General features: G+C 36.4%; 1 protein-coding gene across 1 annotated transcript in view; it reads left to right on the forward strand.

Moving 5' to 3' along the window:
• MICU2 (mitochondrial calcium uptake 2) overlaps nt 1-25,022 on the forward strand; it is a 170,881-nt gene that overhangs the window by 112,691 nt on the left and 33,168 nt on the right. Inside the window, exons 5-6 of the mRNA XM_074216219.1 lie at nt 16,125-16,172; nt 18,026-18,108. Of these exons, the coding sequence (XP_074072320.1) occupies nt 16,125-16,172; nt 18,026-18,108 (131 nt within the window). The remainder of the gene's footprint in view (nt 1-16,124; nt 16,173-18,025; nt 18,109-25,022) is intronic.

Below are 25,022 nucleotides of genomic sequence, written 5' to 3' on the forward strand. Positions count from 1 at the left end.
CTGGCCCTGGAGTCAGGTAAACCTGAGTTCAAATGTGGCCTCAGGCACTTAATGATTGCCTAGCTGTGTGGCCTTGGACATGCCACTTAACCCCATTCGCCTTGCAACCCCCCCCAAAAAAAAAAACAGTGATCTTTGATAAAGAGCTAAAGTAGAATTTTGTGGATAGAAAGAGTACAGACTAGATGATTAAAAAGTCAAATTTGTCTGGCAGGAAAAAAGATGGAGTGAAGTGATGGTAAATATATTAGGTTAGAGAGAATTTCTTAATGTTAAGGAATTGTGGGCATGTTTGGGGGCATAGCATAAGGAATTGTATGCATTGGAGATCTTGTGTATAAGGAAAAAAGAAATGATTCCTGAATAAACTTCCTATAAAAAGTGGGATTTGCCATAGTGAATGATAGGGATAGCTCTTCAGAGACCAGAAAGTAAAAGAACAGAGTAAGTGGGATAAAGAATAGGAAAAAAAGTTAAAGAATCTCCTGATCTTGATCTTGATCTAGATCTAAGTGAATTTTGAGTCAATCAGAATCAATAAACATTTAAGTGCCTTCTGTCACTGTTCAAAGTACTGATGATACAAAAAAAAGGGAGCATGACAATCCCTTCCCTCAAGAATCTTAAAATCTAATGGGGTGGATAAAGATGAAGACAGTATATAAAAAGAACCAGAAAGAGTTAAATAGAGTACCTTGTTAAGGGGTATGAGGAGGTCTTACAATAGGGGCTTAAAAATGATCAGAGGAGCTGTGAGTTGTAAAATTGATTGCTGCTTAAATCTTGGAAAAATTAATTCCTGGAGATCATTAAGTCCAGGAGAGGATCTACATAGAAAATGACATAGTGAATGTCTGGGTGCCCTCAGTCCTGGAAATAGTTCTCCAAAGACCACCCTTCTCCAGCCAGAGAGAGAAGAGGGGCAGAGGAGATGCAAATTTAAGTTGATTTCATCTTACAAAATATTAGGTTGTTTTCAATACCTACTTCCTCTGAAGCCCTTCCCTCCTAGTTAAAGAGATTTGGGGCAGGGACAAAGGGGGGGGAGATGGGGAGAGACAGCAAAGGTGTATATGGGAGAGTTCCTCCCAGATCTGTTATATTTAAGGAGCTGCCCAAAGTATTCACCTCATCATTTCCCACCCAGCTGCTCTCCTGCACTTTGTGATCTCCAAAAATTCATTATCAACTCTAAAACTGAAAGCTCTTCAATGAGGCCTAATATACTGCTATATTCTTATGGAGTAGTAGGCAGTTAGGGGAAATGTTTGCAGAAGAGGAAAAATGTTTGGAATAGATGCTATGGAGAATGATTTAGCTAGTTTGCAAAATTAAAGCATAACAATTGTCAGATAGCAGTAGATAAAACTGGCCAAATTTTGTGACCTGCTTCCACAAAGTTCAGCAGTATGAGAACAGAAACTTGATCCTAAGGTTATGTTCCTAGGGAAAAGGATCTGGAAGTAGATGAGGTCAGAGAGAAAGTTATTCAATTAAAGTGATAGATCATGGAAACAGGGCTGCCTGTAGAAACAGGTGAAGTCAGTGTGGGAAGGATGATCTGGAAAAATTTGTGATAACTCAAGATCAAGCAACAGATCATAATGAATCCAAACAGAATATTTATTAGAATAGATGGGAAGATGTAAAAGGCTATGTGACCAGAAGGTGGAATGCCTACATGTTTTCAGAATAATATTTTTGTGCAAGATAGCATGTAGTAGACAAGACTGGTTGTAGGAAGTCTAGTTTGGAGTCTAGTACAATAATCTGGGACTGAGATGATGAAAGCAGTAGTTTTATTAATAAACAGAAAGGAAGGAAGACAAGATTTTTTTATCTTTTCTAAAAGGCTCCTATTATGAAGTGGGAGGTTCGACACAGTTAAGTACATAAATAGAATTCTACTTTTTTAAAAAAATCTGATCTTGTGTGATTTAAGTTTCACCTAAATTAGAATGAAAATTCTAGTTCACATTTTTGACACATTTTAAGTTAATGTATTTTTTCTGAAAAGTTACTATCTCTTATTTTAAAGTTGAATTAAGGGGCAGCTAGGTGGCTCAGTAGATTAGATACTCCACTGACCCTGGAGTAAGGAGGACCTGAATTTAAATCCAGCCTCAGACACTTAATAATTGCCTAGATGTGTGACCTTGGGCAAGTCACTTAACCCTCTCACCTTACATTAAAAAAATTTAAGATTTTTAAAAAGTTGAATTAAAAGTTTTTACTTGATCTCTATATTAAAACTTTAATTTTTCTGAAAATATACAGTGTTTATAAGAAAGGAATAAATTAAATATGCTTTGTCATATTTAATGCCTAAAAGGAAAACTCTAATTCTTTTTGAATGATCAAAGTATTTCATCCATTTGCTGCAATGAAAAAAGCAGAAAATAACTTTCATCTAATTCTTAAGGGAATATGGCAACATAAAGAATTGCCAGATTGCTAGATTGCATTGGTAACACTTCGAGGCTTTGTGCCAAAAAGACAGCTCACCTTTAAGGGGAAAAAAAAAAAGAACATGTCCTTTCTCAAGGTGAATTCTTTTTTCTTTTGAAGGAAAATTCCAGCATGTTCCTTTGAAGCACTGACTTAATTATAAAAGCCTGAATAAATATAGAGATATGGCAGTGTCAAAATAACATCATACAGTCTAAAGATAGGGTTTATATAAACAGTTTGGTTCAGCAATACTATTCTAAGCATCTATCCTTTGATAAAGCTTTGAGAAGACTGAAACTTGGGGCATTTATAAAAAGAACAGTTACTGAAAAGTATTCAGTACTTTCAGTTTGTAAATTAAATGTCACACCCCTTCCCCATTTTTAAATTGTTATTTAAAATTACACATCAAAGGAAAGCATTTTTCATAGTTCACAACTTGAAATTTTAAAGAAAAAATTTTCAAGAGCCCCTGGGAAAGGAGCTGCTAGGTGCAGTGAATAGATCGCCAGCCTTGGAGTCAGAAGGACTTAAATTCAAACCAGCCTCAGACACTTAATAGCTAGGTGAGCCTATAAAAGTAATGTAATCCTAAATGCCTCAAAAAAAAACTCTTAGGAGAAGGAAATGACTTCTGATTAATTACTATATATCATAAGAAATGTTTCTGCATTGGAACTTGACTACTTTTGACTATCCTAGACATGAAGGAGTCAGAGAAAATACCCCCAAAACTAAGAAATGGAGTGTCTTGTTTGTAGAACGGCCACAGGACTGGTGTTACTGGATTAAAGAATACATAGCTGAAATCAAGGTATAAAGACTAGGTTACAAAGGGCTTGGAATGCCAAATGGTAATTTTTTTTATTTGACTCTGGAAGTGATAAAGGAGTATATTGAGAAGAGGGATGTCAGGGTTAAACCTGCACTTTAGGAAATCACTTTGGTATCTGAATGGAGGATGCCCACAAGGAGCTTACATTTGGTTGGGGAAATAAACATATATAGACATAATTATATTCAAAACTGATGATTGTTTTAGATGAGAAGAGAGAAGGAAGGCTAGAGAAAGTAGGAAAAGACTTATCTAGAACATAGTACTTGGGTTAAATCTTGGGGGGAAAAAACAACTAGGGATTCCAAGAGTCAGGAGTGATGCAAGAATGGGTTCAAAGCATTCCAGAAAGCCACTAAAAAGATACACACAGGAGATGAGTATTGTGAATGAGGAATAATAAAAAGGCCAGATTGACTCTACTGTAGAATGAATAAAGAGGACTAGGGTAATTTGAAAAAACTGGAATGTTAAAGAATCTAGTATGATCCTAAAGGTTACTTGATTGGAAGCCACTGGGGTTTATTGAATAAAGAAATTATATGATCAAACTTGTGCTTTTGGAAAAATCACTTTAGCAGTTGAGTGGAGAACATATTGGATTGGGAAGCGATTGAACCAAGGAGTCTTATTAAGATGAAGTAAAGAGAGAGCAACATATATGCAAGAGATATTATAGGGATGGAAACTACAGTCAAATATGTGAAATGGACCAGAATTAGAATGAGGTTGTTAATGTGGGTAATGTGGAAAGATGGTTACACCATCAACAGAAATAATGTGATGGCATGTTAAATTCAAAATATCTACTGCCAATTGATCTAACTGGATAGAGCTGAGTTGAGAGACTGGGGTTAGATTAAAAGATCTGAGAATCATCTGCAAAGAGATGATAATTAAATTTGTGGAAACTGATGAAGTCACTTATTGATAATGTATAAAAAGAAGAGAAGGTGTTCCAGGATAGAGAATTGATTTTTTTCTCGTTGTTTTTCAGTCTTATTCAACTCTTCATGACTCCATTTAGGGTTTCTTGGCAAAGATATCGGTGTAGGGGCAGCTAAGTGGAACAGTGGATAGTGCCGACCCTGGAATCAGGAGGACCTGAGTTCAAATTTGGACATCAGACACTTAATAATTACCTAACTGTGTGACCCAGGGCAAGTCACTTAACACCACTTTCAGCTTATAGTACAGATGAAGAGACTAAAGCAAATGGGGTTAAGTGTAAGCCATATTTGAACTCAGAAAGATGAGTCTTCCTGACTCCAGGCTATTCAGTCCACTGTGCCACATAACTGTTCCACAACTAGGAGTTGAGATATGAATGATCATAAAGCAGAGGAGACTGAATAGTGTCATTCTGTTAGGAAGAAAAACAGGATAGACCAGTTACAAAAACCCAAAGAGGAGAAAGTATCTAGGTAGTTAACGATTTAAAATGCCATAGAGAGCTCAAGAAAGATTGGGGGGGGGGGGGACATTAGTTTTGAGAGGAAAGGAGGGATAGAATTTGAAATTTAAAAAAAAATTTAAAAAATTTAAGGTTTAACAATTGATTTAACGTGTATTAGGGAAAAATAATTTTTAGAATGAATATTTTCTAGGCTTTCAGAAATCAGTAAATAGGAAAAGATTATGTGATGAAAGTAATTTGAAAACATTTTAAATTGTTTTGTTCTGAATATACTTGGTATTTTATATTCTTTATATTTTATATAAATAACTTGATTAATTTCAATGAATACCTAGTTGCCTTGAAAAATACTTTTACTTTGAAATCTTTCTATTTACTTGGAAATCTATCTATTCTTTATGTGTATATTAATCGCTTTAAATGAAAAATAACTTATATTACATAGCACTTTAAATCATCTCCCCACTACCTTGTAGTAGTGATGTAACAAAAAGATAGCCAAATTTGACATCTGAAACCCATGTTCAGATCCTATCTTTATCACATATTAACAATGTAACTCAGTTAAATTAAATTCAGCAGACATTTAACAAGCAGCCTATTGTGCAAGGCATTCTGCTAGACCCTCATGATTAAAACAAAAATTCTCTCCCTCAAGTTCATCTTCTAGTAGAGTGATACAACATATACACAAATAAGTCAATTCAAAGTAATTTAGATCAAAAGAACTAGACTAGAGGAATGAGGAAGCAGGAGGTGTTATTTGAAATCAGGTTTAAATAAAGGAAGGGATTCTATGAAGCAGAAATGAGAAAGAAAATGTGTTGCAAACATAGGTTTTATAAGGATATCCCATCTCCTTCTTCTGTGACTTTGCACAAGTGTGTTTACAAGATGGTGCAGTGGGTAGAGAGCTAACTCTGAAGTCAGGAGAACCTGAGTTCAAATCCATACATTTACTAGTAGTATGCCTTTGGGGAAGTCACTTAACCCTGACTGCCACTTAGCCAGGGCTATCTCTAGTCATCCTGATTCACATCACTCATCCCTTCACTAAAATCCAATTCATATGCATGTATAATAATACATACAATTAATAATTAATGGATTCATATAATTAATAGCAGTATATTAAATAATAAACCAGTTTGACTAAAACAGGTCATAAAGAGCAGAAATATGAGGTCAGACTGGAAATTGAGAAACCAGATTGTGAAAGGCTTTAAATATTGCCTGAGAATGTTGTTTTATTCTAGAGGCAACAAAGAGCCTTCAAAGATTTGTTTCTTTGAAGAGGTTCAGCAAACTATTATCAGTGCTGGGCTACAACTCAGCAGAGAGATCAGGATGGATGTATGGATACAGACCTCATCAGCATAGAGAAAATTGAATACATGGGAACTGATAAAATCTCTTAAGGGAGTGTGAAGTGAAAGAGAAGGGAGGGAAAGCCTAGGACAGAGCCTTGGGGTACACACACACACACACACACACACACACACACACACACACACAATAAATGATGAGAAATGATGATCCAGTAAAAGAAATATAGAAGGATCCATCAGTCAGATAAAAAGAGAAATGGGATAAATTAGTAACACAGAAGCCAAGGGAAAAAATCAGCACAAGAGAAGACTGGATTGAGATGCTGTGGAGGTAGAATTGACAAGGCATGGTTACTGATTGTTGACCCTGGCTTTTTTTTGAGAGCTTCAACCTCTGATATGTACTTGTACGATTGCACATTTTGGATTGGGTCAGAGTTGGTATCCAGGTAATCATGGGCCCAGGTATTAAAACTGAGGGGCTCTAATATAACCAATGTACAGACCATCACGAGGCTTCTAATAGTCTCAATGTCCATTAAGATGGCAACTCTTCTCCAATCTTATTCATTATCTGACTCAATTTCTTAATCTAAAAAATGAGGAGCTGACTTCTGAGATCCTTTCAGATCAGTTTTTATGATCCTGTTACTCTATCATCACATTTTTTTCTCTAATAGTACTATTAACTGACAGACAGACAGTATCAGAGCTGTCAGAAGCTACTGTCAGAAGATCCACCATCTTGGAGATGAAAGTATGCACAAGATGTACAAGCAGTTTGCACTGTCTTAACTGGTCTTAAGTCTATCCCCATTTATCCTGATTCATATCTTGCCACTGGACCCAGATGACTCTGGAGAAAGTGAGGCTGGTGACTTTACACAGCATCCCCCTCCCTTAAATCCAACTCACATATCATGGTCTTCTTCAAGCACAAAAGACAAACAACAACAGTCTCTCTCCAAATATGATTCAGTAAAGAACAGCCAAGAATCTTCATGAGTTCTAATTTAGGTATCACAATGTACCATAACCCAAGGATATGACAACAGATCATTGGGGAAATGAGGACAGTAATTGTTCTGTAGCTGAGTTTGGCAGTGACTTAGCCAGAATAATACAAAAGGTTAAAAAAATACAAAAAGATTATTTCCATGTAACATTGTTTTTGATATAGATTTTTTGTTTGTTTATAAAAATCAAAGTCAAACAGCAAGACAGAAAATAAGGAATGTCAAGAGAAGAGTACCTGTGTGGTTGCAATGAGCTTACTGTCATTTGTTGTAATGGATTAATTAGAAGCATCTGCTTTCTGATTTCCCTAATGGACCAATCTCACTCTTTGCTCTCCTAAGTGTCATGACTAGAAATGGATACTATCAAAATTCCACCCATCCTTGAAAATCCTGTACTTAAGAAATGTTCCCTAATGGTTCCAGAATGAAGTGGGGGTTTTTTTGCCTTCCTACAAATCCTTATAACAAACATTGTGTGTACTAATAATGACATTTAACAGTTATTACCTTACTTTGTAGTTATTTATCTAGGCCTACTGCTAAATTCTTGAAAAGCAAGCAGATGCCCTACACATACAGGTTTTCCCTTGTCAAACATCTTTGCAGTTGCATGAGGGAGAATGGTATGTGTGCCTCAGTCATTAAATAAATGTCAGCCACCTCTAAATCTCAGTACAATAATTGATAGAGAAGATTAATTCTTTTTGGGTTTTTTCAGTCATATCCTACTCTTTGTGACTCTATTAAGGGTTTTCTTGACAAAGATACTGGAGTAGTTTGCCATTTCCTTCTCCAACTCATTTTACAGATGAGGAAACTTGAGACAAATGGGATTAAGGGACTTACTAGTAAGGATCTGAGGTTAGATTTAAATTCAAGAAGACTTTAAGCCCTTTATCCACTTCACCACTTAGCCACATAATTTAATTCTACAAACCTGTATTAAGCATCTATTACATGCAAGGCACTGTGCTAGACCCTGAGGATACAAAGGAAAAACAACATAGACCCTTTTGTGAAGAAAGTTTCATTAAACCAAGGAAGAGAGCAAGAGCTGAAGATAATGCTAACCTCAGTGATTTTGCCACCACCTTTCCAGCTTCAAACCACTTCAAACTTCAAGTCAGTTATATAGTGTTGAGGAAGGATAAAATAATCAATAGATATGGGAAATTAATCGCTAAATAGTGAAACATGATAGAAAGTTTTATGTATGTATGATAAGCAAAAATCTTCAATAAGCCCACAAATCATTTATTTAGAAGGCTCAAAATTTAGGTAATTGGTCAGTTGTCCTTACTTCTCAGGCATAAATGGAAAATAGTGAACCTTGTCTCATTGTTTCTGTGTCAAAGGAGTTAAATGTTTCATAAATGTTTCAGTTACTTTAAAGGAGTGGGTCTTATCCTGGAATTCACCGACACCAAAGGGATCTTGTGGATAGTTTTAGGTGGTCCATGAATTTCGATGAACAAGAAAAAATGTGTGAATATGTGTACATGTGTGTACATAGGTGTTTCAATATAATTGGTTTCCTTTGTAATCCTATTTTATTATTTTAAAAATGTCATTCTGGGAAGGAGTCCATAGGGTTCACTAGATTGCCAAAGGTCTCTATGATACAAGAAAGGTTAAACATTTTTAAAGGAATGTAAGATCATTGCCCCATTAGTAAAATTAGTCCTTTGCTATCACATGAACTATTTAATTTATCATTTATTTATTTTTAGTATTCTTTTTAAATTTTGAGTTCCAAATTCTCTTCCTCTCTCTGACCCTCTCCCACCCATTGAGAAGGCAAGCAAAATTATATTGCTTATAAATGAGAAATGATGCAAAGCATATTTCCACATTAACCACATGGAAAAATAGAAAAAAAGAAAGTGAGAAAATTTTATTTCACTTTGCACTCAGTATTCATCACTCACTGGAGGTAGACAGAATTTTTCATCATGAGTCCTTTGGAATTAACTTGGATATTGTATTGATCAGAGTAGTCAAGTCTTTCACTATTGATCATCATTACAATATTATAGTTCTGTACACAGTGATCTCCTGGTTCTTATTTTTCTTTTTATTAATTCATATAGGTCTTGCAATGGGTTTTTTTTTTCTGAAACCACCTCCCTCATTATCATTTCCTATAACACAATAGTATATCACAATCATGTGTCACAACTTAGTATTCCCTCAATTTCCAACTCTTTGCCACCTCAAAAAGAGGTACCATAAATATTTTCATACATATATATCCTTTTCCTTTGACCTCCTCCTTGAGACCTAGTAGTGGTATTGTTGAGTCAAAGGCTATACACAGTTATATAGCCTTTGGATATGGTTCCAGACTGTTTTCCAGAATGATTGGATAAGTTCACATTTTCCCTCGTCCAACATTTATCATTTCTGAGGTGGTACCTCAGAGTTTCTTTTACTTGTATTTCTGTAATCAAAAGTGTTTTAGAGCTTTTTTCATAGCTTCAATTATTCTGAAAACTATAGCCTTTGACCATTTATCAATTAGAGAATGGCTCTTTTTATAAATTTGACTCAGTTTTATACTCAGTTTATAAATATATGTGAGGAATAAGGCCTTTATAGAGAAACTTGCTGTAAAACAATTGATATTACTTCATTGCCTCTGATACTTTTTAGCAAAATGGAAGTTTTCCTGATTATATCTTTTAAGTAGGTCTATTTTGCTTTTGTTTGTCTGAGATCATGATTACTACCCTTGGCTTTTTATTTCAGTTCAGCTGAAGCATATTAGATCTGCTGTAGCCCTTTATTTTAACTCTCTCTATTTTAAGTATATCTCTTGTTTCTAATCTATTCTATATGCTTCTGTTTTGGGGGTGAACTGTGTATTTCCTTTAATTCCCCTTATCTTTTCCACACACACAAAATCCTGTCTCTCTGTAAAAGTCTATTTGGCTTCTAACACTTTTCCTTTTCTCAATCCACCCTCTTTTAATCATCCTACCCTTTCTTTATCCCTTCCCCTCCTATTTCCCTATTGGATAAGTTACATTTCTGAATATATATATATATATATATATATATATATATATATATATATGTATTTCCTTCTTTGAACTGATTCTGATGAATGAGGTTCAAGCACTGTCTACTGCCACCACCTCCATTATAAAAGTTCTTCCTTTGCCTGCTTCTTTTATGTGAGAAAATTTTCCCCATTCTACCTCTCCCTTTATACCTTCTTCCAGTGTATCTTTTTTCTCCTTTCATTTTTTTCTAAAAATAATTCCAGGGGCAGCTAGGTGGCGCAGTGGTAGAGCACTGGCCCTGGAGTCAGGAGGACCTGGGTTCAAATCTGATCTCAGACACTTAATAATTACCTAGCTGTGTGACCTTGGGCAAGCCACTTAACCCCATTTGCCTTGCAAAAACCTAAAAAAAAATAAAATAAAGGTAATTCCAATATAATTTACTCATATCCATGCCCTATTTAAACTTTACATAATGATAAAGTTCTTAAGAGTTGCTTGTATCATCTTCCCATATAAGAATGTAAACAATTTAACTTTACTGATTCCCTTGAATTTTATGTTTGAATGTCAGTTTTTCTGTTCAGCTTTTTTCCTTCCTTTTCATCAGAATGTTTGATAGTCCTCTTTTTTCATTAAATATCCATTTTTCCCCATATTATACTCAATTTTGTTGGGTAGATTATTCTTGGTTTTAATCCTACCTTCTTTGCCTTCTAGACTATCATATTGCAAGCCCTCCATTCCTTTATGTGGAAACCACTAATCTAGACTATGACTCTATGATATTTTAAATTGTTTATATCTGGCACATTGAAGTATTTTCTTTTTTTTTGGCAAGGCAGTGGGGTTAAGTGACTTGCTCAAGGTCACACAGCAAGGTAATTATTAAGTGTTTGAGGCCAAATTTGAACTCAGGTCCTCCTGATTCCAGGACCAGTGCTCTATCAACTACTCCACCTAGCTGCCCCACATTGAAGAATTTTCTCTTTGACCTTAAATCTAGAATTTGGCTATAATATTCCTTGAAGTTTTCATTTTGGGATCTTTTTTAGGTGGTGATCAGTGAATTCCTTCAGTTTCTATTTTACTCTAAGATTTCAGGGCAATTTTCCTTTATAATTAACTGAAATATGACTTCTAGACTCTTCTTTGATCATGGCTTTCAGATAATGCAGTAATTCTTTTTTTTTAGGTTTTTGCAAGGCAAATGGGGTTAAGTGGCTTGCCCAAGGCCATACAGCTAGGTAATTATTAAGTGTCTGAGGCCGAATTTGAACTCAGGTACTGACTCCAGGGCTGGTGCTCTATCCACTGCACCCACCTAAGCCGCCCCTGCAGTAATTCTTAAAGTATCTCTTCTCTATCTGTTTTACAGGTCAGTTGTTTTCCCATAGAGATAGTTCACATTTTCTGGTATTTTTTCATTTTGTTTTATTGTTTCTTGATTTCTTGTGGAATCATTAGCTTCCATTTTCCTAATTCTTATTTTTTTATTTGTTTGTTTTCCAATTATATACAATAGTAGTATCTGCCTATCATTTTTGGAAGGTTTTTTCCCCTACCCCTTCCCTCCCCCCTCCCACAGAAGGTTGTCTAATGTCTCTACATTGTTTCCATGCTATACATTGATGTAAATTGAATGGGTTATAAAAGTAAACATAAACCCCCTCCCCCCCCAAGAAGATGAGAAACTTCGAGAAAGAGAGAGAGAGAAATGTACTTCAGTCTGTGTTCAGATTTCAATGGCTCTCTGGGGTGAGGTGCTTTGTAGTCCACAAGAGAAGTTGCTTCAATATTTTCCCCACAGTTGCTATTACTAGCTGTACCTTCACTCCATTTCTCCCCACTCTCATTTATTCTTCTCTCTCTCTCTCTCTCTCTCTCTCTCTCTCTCTCTCTCTCTCTCTCTCTCTCCTTTCATCCTGGCCCTGTCCAAAAGTGTGTTGAATCTGAGTACCCTCTCCCTTGATCTTCCTCTCTTCTATCACCTATTTCCCCCCCTTCCCTCCCCCCATTCCCCCTCATCCTGTCCCGTTCTTCTCATTTTTCTCTAGGGTAAGATAGATTTCCTCACCCCATTAGGTATGTATGTTATTTCCTTTCTGAGCCATTTCTGATAAGAATGAAGGCATATCATTCCCCCTTTCCACTCCATTGCAAAAGCTTTTTCTTGACTCTTATGTGAAATTCCTTAGCTTCTTCTTCATCTCTTTTCCTTCCTCCCAGTACTTCCCCCATCACCCATTGACTTGATCCCTTTACCACATCATACCATTATATTCCACTCCTTCCTATGTCCTGTCTATATATGCTCTTTCTAATGGCTCTTATAAATGAGAAAGTTCATATGAGTTATCAATATCTTCTTCTCAAAGTTCAATATGAATTATCAATATCTTCTTCTCAAACAGTTCAATATCATTTAAGTTCCTCACAGTTAGTCCTTCTCATTCACCCCCTCTATGGCTCACCAGAGTCCTGTACTTGGAGATCAAACTTTCTGTTCAGCTCTGGTTATTTCAATGGGAAAGTTTGAAAGTCCCCTGTTTCATTGAAAATTCATCTTTTCCCCTGAAAAAAGCTGTTCAGTTTTGCTGGATAGTTGATTCTCGGTTGTGAACCAAGATCTTTTGCCTTCTGGAATATCATATTCCATTCCCTGCAAGCCCTTAATGTAGATATTGCCAGATCCTGTGTAATCCTGACTATGGAGCCTCAGTAGTTGAATTGTCTGTTTCTGGCAACTTTTAGAATTTTGTCTTTGATGTGGGAGTTTTGAAATTTGGCTATAATATTCCTGGAAGTTTTTCTTTTGGGATCTCTTTCAGGGGATGACCAGTAAATTCTCTCAATTTCTATTTTACCCTCTGCTTCTATGATCTCAGGGCAATTTTGCTGTATTATTTCTTGAAAAATGAAGTCTAGGCTGTTCTCCTGGTCATGGCTTTCAGATAGCTCAATAATTTTTAAATTATTTCTTCTTGATCTGTTTCCAAGGTCGGTTGTTTTTCCAGTGAGATATTTCACATTTTCTTCTAATTTTTGGCTTTTTTAGAAGAGTTTTATTTCTTCCTGATTTCTTGCAAAGTCATCAGCTTCCTTTAGTTCCATTCTGCATTTGAAGGAGTTATTTTCCTCAGAGAGCTTTTTTATCTCCTTTTCCAGCTGGCCAATTCTGCTTTTTAAGGCATCCTTCTCCTCATTTGCCTTTTGTTTTGCTATTTTTCATTAGGCCTAAACTGGTTTTTAACATTATTTTCTTCAGTATTTTTTTGTATTTCTTTCACCAAGCTTTTGATTTGGTTTTCGTGATTTTTCTGCATTGCTCTCATTTTTCCTGCCAATTTCTCCTCCATTTTCCTTAATTGCTTTTCAAAGTCTTTTTTTGAGCTCATCCATAGTCTGAGACCATTTTCTATTTTTCTTGGAGGTTTTGGATATGAAAGCTTCAATTTTGTCATCATCTGAGTATGTGTTTTGATCTTGCATGGGACTAAAGTAATTCTCTATGGAGTCAGGAGTACCTGACTTCGAATCCAGCCTCAGACATTTAATAATTGCCTAGCTGTGTAGCCTTGGGCAAGCCACTTAACCCCTGTGCCTTGCCAAAACAAAAAATGTACAGGGATAAAGGGAAAAGTAGAATAGGGTGAATTTTCTGACATAAAAGAGAAAGCTTTTATGATGGAGGGAAAGAAGGGAGAGAGGTGAGAGGGAGTGAGTGAACCTTACTCTCATCAGAATTGACTCAAAGAGAAAATAACATACATATTCAATTGGGTATAGAAATGTATTTTATCCTAATAGAAAGTAGGAGGGGGGAAAGATAAAAAGGAAGGAGTGATAGAGGAAAAGACAGATTGGGGAGGAGGCAGGCAGGAGCAAAACATTTATAAGGAGGAACATGGTGAAAGAAGAGAGAGGGACTAGAATAAACGGGGAGAGATAGTTATGGAGGGAAATACAAAAAGTTACTGTGAAAAAAATTGAAGTAAGTTTCTCAGATTAAGGCCTCATTTCTCTCTCTCTTTTTTTTTTGGCAAGGCCATGGGGTTAAGTGACTTGCCTAAGGTCACACAGCTAGGTAATTATTACGTGTCTGAGGTCGGATTTGAATTCAGGTTGTCCTGACTCCAGGGCTGGTACTCTATCCACTGTGCCACCTAGCTGCTCAAAGGCCTCATTTTTCAAACATATAAAGAACTGAATTATAAGAACAGAAATCATTCCCTAGTTGATAAATAATCAAAAGATATGAACACTATTCAGATGAAGTAATCAAAGCTATCTATAGCCCTATTGAAAAACTGTTAAAATTCACTATTGTTTGAAGAAATGCAAATTAAAACTGTTCTGAGATACCTTTTAGATTGGCTAATAGGACAGAAAACAAGAATGATAAATATTGGAAAGGTTATGGGAAAAATGAGACATTAATATACTATTGGGGGAGTTATAATTCAGCCATTTTTAGAGAAATTGGGAACTATGCCCCAAAGGCTATAAAACCACACATACCTCTTTCACCTAGCAATACCATTACTAGATAGATAGATAGATAGATAGATAGATAGATAGATAGATAGATATCCCAAAAGAGATTTTTTTTAAAAAGGCAAAAGAACTATATGGAAAAAAATATTATAACAGGTCTTTTCTAATGGGAAAGAAAATTTGATAATTGAGGGGATGCCCATAAAAATGGGAAATGGATGAACAAATTGTAGCATGTGATTATGATGGAGTATGATTCTGCTAAAAGAAATGATGAGCACCCATACTTTCAGAAAAATTTTAGAAAGACTTAATGAGGTAATGCAAAGTGAAATGTACTGTGTATAAAGTAGCAATATTGATAAGGAGTTGTGAACTAATCCCAACATTATGGATTGCCACCATTATGGATTGGAATATGGAACAATATGGAAAAGAACAATAAAACTAATCATACCCTTTGACCAAGCAATACCAATACCAGGCCTTTATCCAGAAGAAATCATAAAAAATGGGAAAAGTCTCACATTTTCCAAAATATTAATAACAGCTCTTTTTGTAGTAGCAAAGAATTAGAAATTGAGAGGATGCCTTTCATTTGGGGAATAGCTGAACAAGTTATAGTATATGAATGTTATGGAATATTATTGCTCTATAAGAAACCATGAATGGTCAGGCTCTAGAGAAGCATGGAAAGAATTACAAAACTGATGCTGAGCCAGGGGAGCAGGACAAAAGATCATTGTATACATTATAACATCAACAGTGTGAGTTGATAACTTTGATGGATGCAGCTCTTGTCAGCAGTTTAGAGATCTAGAACAACTCTAGGAGACCTATTATGGACAATGCTATCCACATCCAAATGAAGAAAAACAGAACAACCAAATACAAGAAAAAAAAACCTACAGAATCTTAATGAACACTGTTAACTTTTTTTAAAATTTCTCTTATGTTTTTCCTTCCTTTCTTATGGTTTTCTTTCTTTTCCCCTTAGTCCTAATTTCTCATGCAGAAAATGACTAATCTGTAAATGTTAAACACAAATGTATGTGTACAATATTCACTATATACTATTTGCCATTAAAGGGAGAGGGATGGGAAGGAAGAGTGAAAGGAAATTATATAACTTATAAATATGCATGTGCATGTGGATGAATGTTGAAAAACTTCATAACATGTAATTGGAAAAATATCAGTTGAAAAAATAAGATGAAAACATCATTTAAAAAACTGAATACAAATTAAAGCATTTTTTTACTTTATATTTCTTGAGGTTTTGGGGGTCTCTATTTTCTTTCACAAGATACCTATAAATGGAAATATTTTACATGACTGCACATTTATAAACTATATCAAGTTGTTTGCCTTTTCAGTGGGGGAGGGGAGAAGAAAGAATTCTGTCATTTTAGAAATGAATATTAAAAATTGTTTTTACATTTATTTACCTGGGGAAAAATAAAATAATAAAGTTGTCAAAAAGAAAATCACTGAGATTTTGTAATTAGTTTTCCTTTCTTTTAATTATGTGAACATCAAGTTCTCAATATTTTCTGTTGCTTTTTCTTCCAGGACTGATTTCATATACTGAATATTTATTTTTGCTGACGGTTATCACTAGTAAGTACACTAAAACTTCCTATGTCCCTATAAGAATAATATAATTTCCTTTGTTCTCCAAAATATGCTGTTAAATGTATACTATAATAAAGATTATAAATATTTTTGAGAATATACTGTATCGGGCATTGTTTTAGGTACTAGTAATGCCTTCCTTTTGAAATTACCTTAACTTGTTTATTGACTGTAGGTGCATAGATAGTTCTTTGAATGTATTCTCCTTAATTAGAATGTGCTCTTTGAAAGTAGGGACTATGGTGTTTGCTTTCCTTATAGCCTCCATATTTCATACAGTGCCTACCATGTAGAAAACATGAAATACATGCTTTTACTTTCCTCAAAACTAAGTATTTGGTGGCGGCTAGGTCGTGTAGTGGATAAAACACCGGCCTTGGAGTCAGGAGTACCTGGGTTCAAATCCAGTCTCAGACACTTAATAATTACCCAGCTGTGTGGCCTTAGGCAAGCCACTTAACCCCATTTGCCTTGCAAAAAACCTAAAAAAAAAAAAACTAAATATTTGAACAGAAATTTAAGATTCTATTATCAAATTCAAATGGATTCTAGGTCAGGTTAATGTAATCTGGGCAAAAGTACATATAAAAGTTAAAAACTATTTAGTGAAGCACACATATCAGAATTTGAATTTAAATAACCCATTAAATGCTGTACAGTATGGTTGACACAGGATTAGATTTAGATGTAAAGGTACAGAATTTAGAATTCAACTATGCCAGTTATGAGTGTTTTGTATTAAAAAGCCCTTATCTAAGAAAAAGAATGTAATTAGTCATAGAGCCAGAAATAATAAAGTCTTGTTTAAAAGCCTTAAGCAGAGCAAAAGAAATAAATAATCTTGAATTTTTTGTGTGTGTTAAATGAAACATCAATTAGTAAAAATCTTTTTTTGTAGGCAGAGAGTAGAATGTATTAACATCTTTCAAAAGAAAATTTAATAGAGGTGAAGCCAAGAAACTAGAGTTCTTTTCTATGTTTCACCACTCTATGACTTTGGACAAGTCATTAACCTCTGACTGAGTGTTTCCCATACCTGGTCCCTCTCCTGGACTCCAGACCTTTCCATCTTATCCCTTATCAAAATTTAATTAACCTTCTATCACATTTATCTGACAGTGCCACCAAAAAAAATTTGGTCTAAAAATTTTGGTGGAGGAAATCTTAGTCATTCTCACAGAATTTGAAGTAGCATTTGAAACTTAAAAATGGAAAAATAGAAATCCACTGGATTTCTGAAATATATTTGAAGAGGAAGGGAGAGAAGAACAGGAAAAGGGAGAGTCAGTCCTGATACAAGCCACCAAAAGATCGGCTTTCAAAAAATGTTTACATAAAGTAGAAATAAGAATCCTTGAGACAAAGAATGGCAAAATCAATAGATAGCCTCAGTCAGGAAGATCTAGGTTAAATCCCTACTACTGACACATACTACCTAAGTGAGTCTTTTAATTTCAAAATGTTCTAGATCTGGTGTCAATATCAAATAAAAATTAATCCCTTTGTGCTGAAATTAATATAGAAAACTACAGATTATCATATTTTTATATTTTTTGTTAAGTATTTCCCAAATACATTTTAATCTAGTTTGGGCTTCCTTTGGAATTTTACATTGATACTCCTGCTCTAAATAATCCTCTGAGATTGTAAATTGTAGATAAACATCCTTTAGTAGAGTGAGTTTCCTCATTTGAGACTTTGTTATGCTATTGAAATCATAGGTTCACATTGTTTATCCCTAATTATTATGGTTCAAGTAATCTAAAGAACTGTGACTGAAAGTAATTCTTATCACATTAAGAGTTATAAAAATAATTTTTTTTCTCATATTATTACAGAACCCCAGACTGGGTTTCATGTTGCTTTTAAGATGTTGGATACAGATGGAGATGAGACTGTTGAGAAAAAGGAATTCTTTAAGGTAAGTTGACTTAGGTTATTTTAGGTTAGTTGATTTAGGTTATTTTAGGTTACCTCAGATTTCTACATAGAAACTAAAAATGAATTGTGAAATTTTTTTATTTATTCTTATTTTGTACAAATAATGTCTTTTTATACATTACTAAAATATTCTTTTTTAAGAGTAAACATAATGCCCCCTCCCCCAAGAAAATATAGACCCGCATAAGCGATAAAGGGGAGAGAAAAAATTAAAATTAATAATAATGATAATAGGAGGAGGAGGTATGGCCAGGTGGCACAGTGGACAGAGCACCAGCCCTGGAGCCAGGAGCACCCAAGCCCAAATCCAGCCCCAGACACCCAAGAATCACCCAGCTGTGTGACCCCATGCAAGCCACCCCCAAACCCATTGCCCTTCAAAAACCAAAAAAAAAAAAGGCATAAAATAGTAATGATAATAGTAGGGGCAGCTGGGGTGGCAGACAGATCACTGACCCTTGAGCCAAGAGCACCCAGGTCCAAATCCGGCCTCAGACACCCAACCATCACCCAGCTGTGTGGCCCCAGGCAGGCCACCCAGTCACATTTGCCCTGCAACACCACCACCCCCCAGAAAATAATAATAATAAAAAATGTGCTTCAGTCTGTATTCCAACACCAGCTCTGTTGCAAGTAGATCACATTCTTTTTTTTTTATTAAAGATGTTATTTATTTTGAGTTTTTACAATTTTTCCCCTAATCTTACTTCCCTCCCCCCACCCCCACAGAAGGCAGTTTGTCAGTCTTTACATTGTTTCCATGGTAAACATTGATGCAAATTGAGTGTGATGACAGAGGAATGATATCCTTAAGGAAGAAACATAAAGTATAAGACATATAGCAAGATCAGACAGTAAGATATCAGTGTGGGTTTTTTTCCTAAATTTAAGGTAATAGTCCTTGTTCTTTGTTCAAACTGTGCAGTTCTTTCTCTGGGTACAGATGGTATTCTCCATTGCAGAGAGCCCCAAATTGTCCCTGATTGTTGCACTGATGGAATGAGTGAGTCTGTCGAGGTTGATCATTGCCTCCATGTTGCTGTTTGGGTGTATTGTGTTTTTCTGGTTCTGCTCATTTCATTCAGCATCAGTTCATGCAAATCCCTCCAGGCTTCCCTGAATTCCCATCCCTCCTGGTTTCTAATAGAACAATAGTGTTCCATGACATACATATACCACAGTTTGCTAAGCCATTCCCCAACTGAAGGACGTTTACTTGATTTCCAATTCTTTGCCACCACAAATAGGGCTGCTATGAATATTTTTGTATAAGTGATGTTTTTACCCTTTTTCATCATCTCTTCAGGGTATAGACCAAGGAGTGGTATGCTGGATCAAAGGGTATGCACATTTTTTTTTTACAAATAATGTTTTTTATACATTAATAAAATATTCTTGTTTAAAAGTAAACAAAATACCCCCCAAAAAAATATAGACTCTCTGGAGCAGTAAAGGGGAGAGAAAAAAATTAAAATAAAAAAATAATAGTAATAATTGTAGGTTTGGCCAGGTGGCACAATGGACGGAGAACCAGCCCTGGAGCCAGGAGCACCCAAGCCCATATCTGGCCCCATACACCCAACAATCACCCAGCCATGTGACATGCAAGCCACCCCAACCCCACTGTCCTGCAAAAACAAAAAAAGAAAAAAAAGAAAAAAAGACCCAAAATAAAATAAAATAGTAATAATAGTAGGGGTGGCTGAGTGGCAGACAGAGCATTGGCCCTTGAGCCAGGAGCACCTGGGTCCAAATCCAGCCTCAGACACCCAATGATCATCCTGCTATGTGGCCCCAGGCAGGCCACCCAGCCCCATTTGCACTGCATCCCCCCCCAAAATAATAATAATAAAAAATGTGCTTCAATCTTTGTTCCAACACCAACAACTCTGTCTCAGGTAGATCACATTCTTTATGATAAGTCCATTGCAAAAATTATTTCCATATTTTTCCACCATTGCCTTTGCTGATCGCAACTCCGTCCTTTCGTATTTCTCCACTGCCATGTACTATATTTTCTCTCTCCTTTCACTCTGACTCTGCCATAGGGTAGCTGAGTGGCACAGCAGACAGATCCCTGGTCCTGGGGCCAAGAGGCCCCAAGCCCCCCTACCACCCCTTAGGCCCAGCATTCAATTGACCCTATGGTCCCAGACAGGCCATCCAATCCCAGCCCCTTGCAAGAGGTAAAAGTCCTTATGCCACGAAGATTTATGAGAGAGCATCTAAGACACAATCCACTCTTGTCACCATCTTGGCTCTGCTTGGATCACATTCTTTAGGAAAAGTCCATCACAAAAGTTACTTCCATATTTTTCTACCGTTGCCATTGCTGATCACAACTCCTTCCTTTTGTATTTCTCCACTACCATGTACTGTATTTTCTCTCTCCTTTCACTCTTGTCTCTGCTGTAGGGTAGTTGAATGGTGCAGCAGACAGATCCCCAGCTCTGGGGCCAAGAGGCCCCACACCCACATACCATCCCTTACCCAGTATCCAGCCAACTCTATGGTCCCGGACAGGCCATCCAATCCCAGCCCCTTGCAAGAAGTAAAAAAGAAAATGTGTTATATCTCACCACTCTCCCCCCATAGTCCATCCTCTCCTCCATCACTCACATCTCCCGCTTTCCCTCTGTCCTCTTTCCTCTCCTTACTCCAGATGTCTATACCCCATTGAATATATATAGATATAGATATATAGATATAGATATATAGATATATAGATATATATATATATATATATATATATATATATATATATATATACCTCTCCTAGCCACCTCTGATGAGGGCAAAGATTCCCTCATTCTCCCTCATTCCCCCTCACCTTCCCCCTTCCATATCATTGCAATAACTCATTGTAAGAAAGAACAATTTTATTATATGAAATATCTTAGCCTATTCCTCCTCTCCTTTTTCTTTCTCCCATTACATTTCCCTTTTATCTATTGACTCCATTTTTACACCACAATATATCTTCAAATTCAGCTTTCTCCTATGCTTCATCTATAAAATCTCCTACCTGCTCTATTAACTGAGAAGGTTCATATACAGGTTCATATGAGTATTATCAGTGTCATTTTTCTATACAGGAATACATCCAGTTCATCATCAAGTCCCGCATATTTTCCCCTTCTCCTCCACTCTCTATGCTTCACCTGAGTCCTGTATTTGAAGATCAAACCTTCTTTTCAGCTCTGGCCATTCCAACAGGAACATTTGAAATTACCCTGGTTCAATGAAAGTCCATCTTTTCCCCTGGAAGAGGACATTCAGTTTTGTTGGGTAGTTGATTCTTGGCTGCATTCTAAGCTCCTTTGCCTTCCAGTATATTATATTCCAAGCCCTATGAGCTTTTAATGTAGTTGCTGCTAAGTCCTGTGTGATCCTGACTGCAGCTCCACGATATTTGAATTGTGTCATTCTGGCTGCTTGTAATATTTTCTCTTTGACTTGGGAGTTCTGGAACTTGGCTATAATATTCCTGGGGGTTATTTTGGGGGGGGGCTCTTTCTGGGGGAGATAGGTGGATTCTCTCCATTTCTATTTTGCCCTCTATTTCTAGGATATCAGGGCAATTTTCCTGTAATAATTCTTTGAAAATGATGTCAAGGCTCTTTTCCTGGTCATGACTTTCAGGTATTCCAATAATTTTTAAATTATTTTTCCTAGATCGGTTTTCCATATCAGTTGTTTTTTCAATGAGATGTTTTCACATTTTCTTCTAATTTTTCATTCTTTTGGTTTTGAAGTATTGAGTCCTGCTTACTCGTAAAATCAGCAATCTCCCCAAGTTCTGTTCTTTGTCTGAAGGATTTGTTTTCTTCAGAGAGTTTTCTTATCTCCTTTTCCATCTGGCCAATTCTGCTTTTTAAAGCATTCTTCTCCTTAATAACTTTTTGAACTTTTTTATCCATTTGACCTATGCTGGTTTTTTAACATGTTATTTACTTCAGCATTTTTTTGGATCTCCTTGACTAAGCTGCTGACTTCATTTTCATGTTTTTCCTGCATCTCTCTCAGTTCTTTTCCCAGTTTTTCCTCTATCTCCCTCACTTGATTTTCAAAGTCTTTTTTGAACTTTGTCATGGCATGAGCCCAATTTCTATTTTTCTTGGAGTCTTTAGATGCAGGAGCTTGTGCTTCCTCATCTTCAGATTGAGTGTTTTGATCCTTCTTGGGATCATAGATAATGTATTTCTCAATGGTGTTCATCTTTTTTCTCTGCTTACTCATTTTCCCCAGCCTGAGCCTGGTTTGGGGGTGCTTCCTGAGCTTTTGGGACACTCCCACAAGGATCTCAGTGTGTGAGGCTCTGTCCTCCCTCCTGGTCTGTAAATGACCATAAGTGCCCCCCTCTGCCATGGGGCTGAGGTGGGGGGACCCTGCCGTTCTATGGGGTGGACCTAGACTACAATCAGGATCTGAATGTGGTCAGAGCCCGAGAGTCTTGTTCTAGGGGCAGAGGACAGAGTTCGGTCGTCTCTCTCTCTTTCTTCACTCCCCTCCCTAGGCTCAATGGGCTCATGCCCTGGGGGCTCCTGCTTACCTGCTCTGCTGCTTCTGTTCCCTGGATATGGGCTTCCCTGGCCGTGCTGTGTGCCCTGAGGGCTGAACTTCACTTGCTCACTCTAGCAAAGGTTCCCCGTTCCCCCAAGTTGTGCCTGGTGCTCCCCGGGGCATAGGTCAGGAAACCTCCCCCCCCCCCCCCCCCCGCAGCTTCCAGTGCCCTGGGGCTCCCTCTGGGAGGCTGAAGTTCCTTCACTCTGGTGGGCCACCCCTCCGATCCCATGGTGCTCTTTTCCAAGTTACCTTGGGTTGAAGAATTGCTTCACTGGATCCCTCTGTGGGTTCTGTCTCTCAAAAATGTAGTTAGAGTCCTTAGTTTATAAGTTTTGCTCCCGAGCAGCTGAGAAAAGGCCCTCTCCTGTCACCATCTTGGCTCCGCCCCCCGAAATACTCTTTTAATGTTAGTGTTGTCATTTTGTCTTTCCATAAAAATGGAATTTTTATTTTTAAAAAATAAAATTATGTTTACTGAGTGAATAATAAATGTATCAAAAACCATCATTATTAAAATTTAGAACTCAAAGTGAAAGATAACTTTTGGAATAGTATTTGTATGTAAATTTAAAGAACAGTGAATACAAAAAATACAGAGAAGACTCCACTCACATCTCCAGCTGCCTGTGGGACATCTCAAAATGGATGTCCCATAGACCATCTAAGCTAAACTTTTACAAAACTGAACTCATTCTGTATACCATCACACACCCTTGTCCTCTTTGTAACTTTTCTATTACTGTTGAAGGTACCAGCATCCTCCCACAGTCACCCAGTTTTCTTACATTCTCTCATCACCCCCATATCTAATCTGTTGCCAAGTCCTTTCAGTTCTCACTTTGTAACATCTGTCATATACTGCTCTTTCTTTACTTGACACTGTCACCACTGTGGTTTAGACACTTGTCACATAATGCCTGAAATTATGCGGAAGCCTCCTGCTTAGTAGGTGATCTTCCTACCTCAAATCTTTATCCTACAGACCATTTACCATTTATCTTCCTAAAGTAAACTCCTGTGTTTTCCTATCACTTCAAAGAACAAATATACTAAAACCTCTGTTTGACATTTCAAAATCCCTTTTTACTTGGACTCCTCCTACCTTTCTAATACTTTCTCTCTCTCTCTCTCTCTCTCTCTCTCTCTCTCTCTCTCTCTCTCTCTCTCTCTCTCTCTCTCTCTCTCTCTCTCATACTCTAATCTAAAAGCACTAGCCTCCTTGGTGTTCCTCTCCTGACTCCTTGCATTTCCACTGAATGTTGCCCATACTTCTCATCTTTGTCTCCTGGTTTCCCTGAGGTTCATCAAGTCTCAGCTAAACCCCCCTTCCACAAGAAGCCCTTCCTGATCTATGTTAATGCTAGTGCCTTCCCTCTGTTGGTTATCTCCAACTTTACCTGGACATAGTTACTTATATTTTGTCTTCATTAGACTGTGAACTTGAGAGCAGAGATTTTTGCCTTTCTTTTTATCTCCAGTGCTTAGCATAAATCCTGGTACTTTAATAAATGCTTGTTGATTGAAATAAGCAAAACTAGGAAAATAGTATTTAAAAATTACTATAGCAGTGGAAGTAGAAAGAAAACCATAAAATTAAAATTGAGTGTTCTCATTTGATAATGGCCAAGCTTGACCTAAAATATATATATATATATATATATATGAAAAGGTACCTAACCCTTATTTATATAAATAGGGGTCTGTTTGTGTGAAAGACTAAAACATGAGACTTGCAACCAGCTTAATAATTTTGTTGCTTTATTTTCCTCTTTTGCTATAAAAGATAATTCTCTGGGGAGCCCCAAGGGGAGATATATTGGGCAATATATGTGATTTAAAAATAGACACCCATAATTTTAAATAGGTTGAAGTCAAACAAAAGTTAAGCATTTTTAAAATGAATATTAACAAGCTTAAGAAGCTAATTTAAAGGGTTTCATAAGTACAAAAAAAATACATAAGAAACTTGCCCAAATTAGTGTAGAACTATTTGTAAGGAAGACCATTTTTAAGAATTCACAAAGGAATGGCAAAGTACCTAAAAATAGGAAAGTTTAATGTAATACCTCATTTTTTAAGGAAAATTAGGTGAATACTAGGAGAAACAATTAGTATAATAACAGTTTCCAAATGTCTGAAAGACCTAGTATTAGCTGATAAATGATAGTTTGATAAAGATCAATGCTATCAAATAAGTTCTCTTTCTGTATCATAGTAAAAGGGCTTTATAGATTGAAGAGGAAAGTAATATATAATTTTTCATAATAACAAAATCTTTTTTGCCATACTTATCAATATATTTAACCTTAGTACTTCAGGGATCCATGA

The sequence above is a fragment of the Macrotis lagotis genome, chromosome 1, assembly GCF_037893015.1.
Source record: "Macrotis lagotis isolate mMagLag1 chromosome 1, bilby.v1.9.chrom.fasta, whole genome shotgun sequence".
Lineage (NCBI taxonomy): Eukaryota > Metazoa > Chordata > Mammalia > Peramelemorphia > Peramelidae > Macrotis > Macrotis lagotis.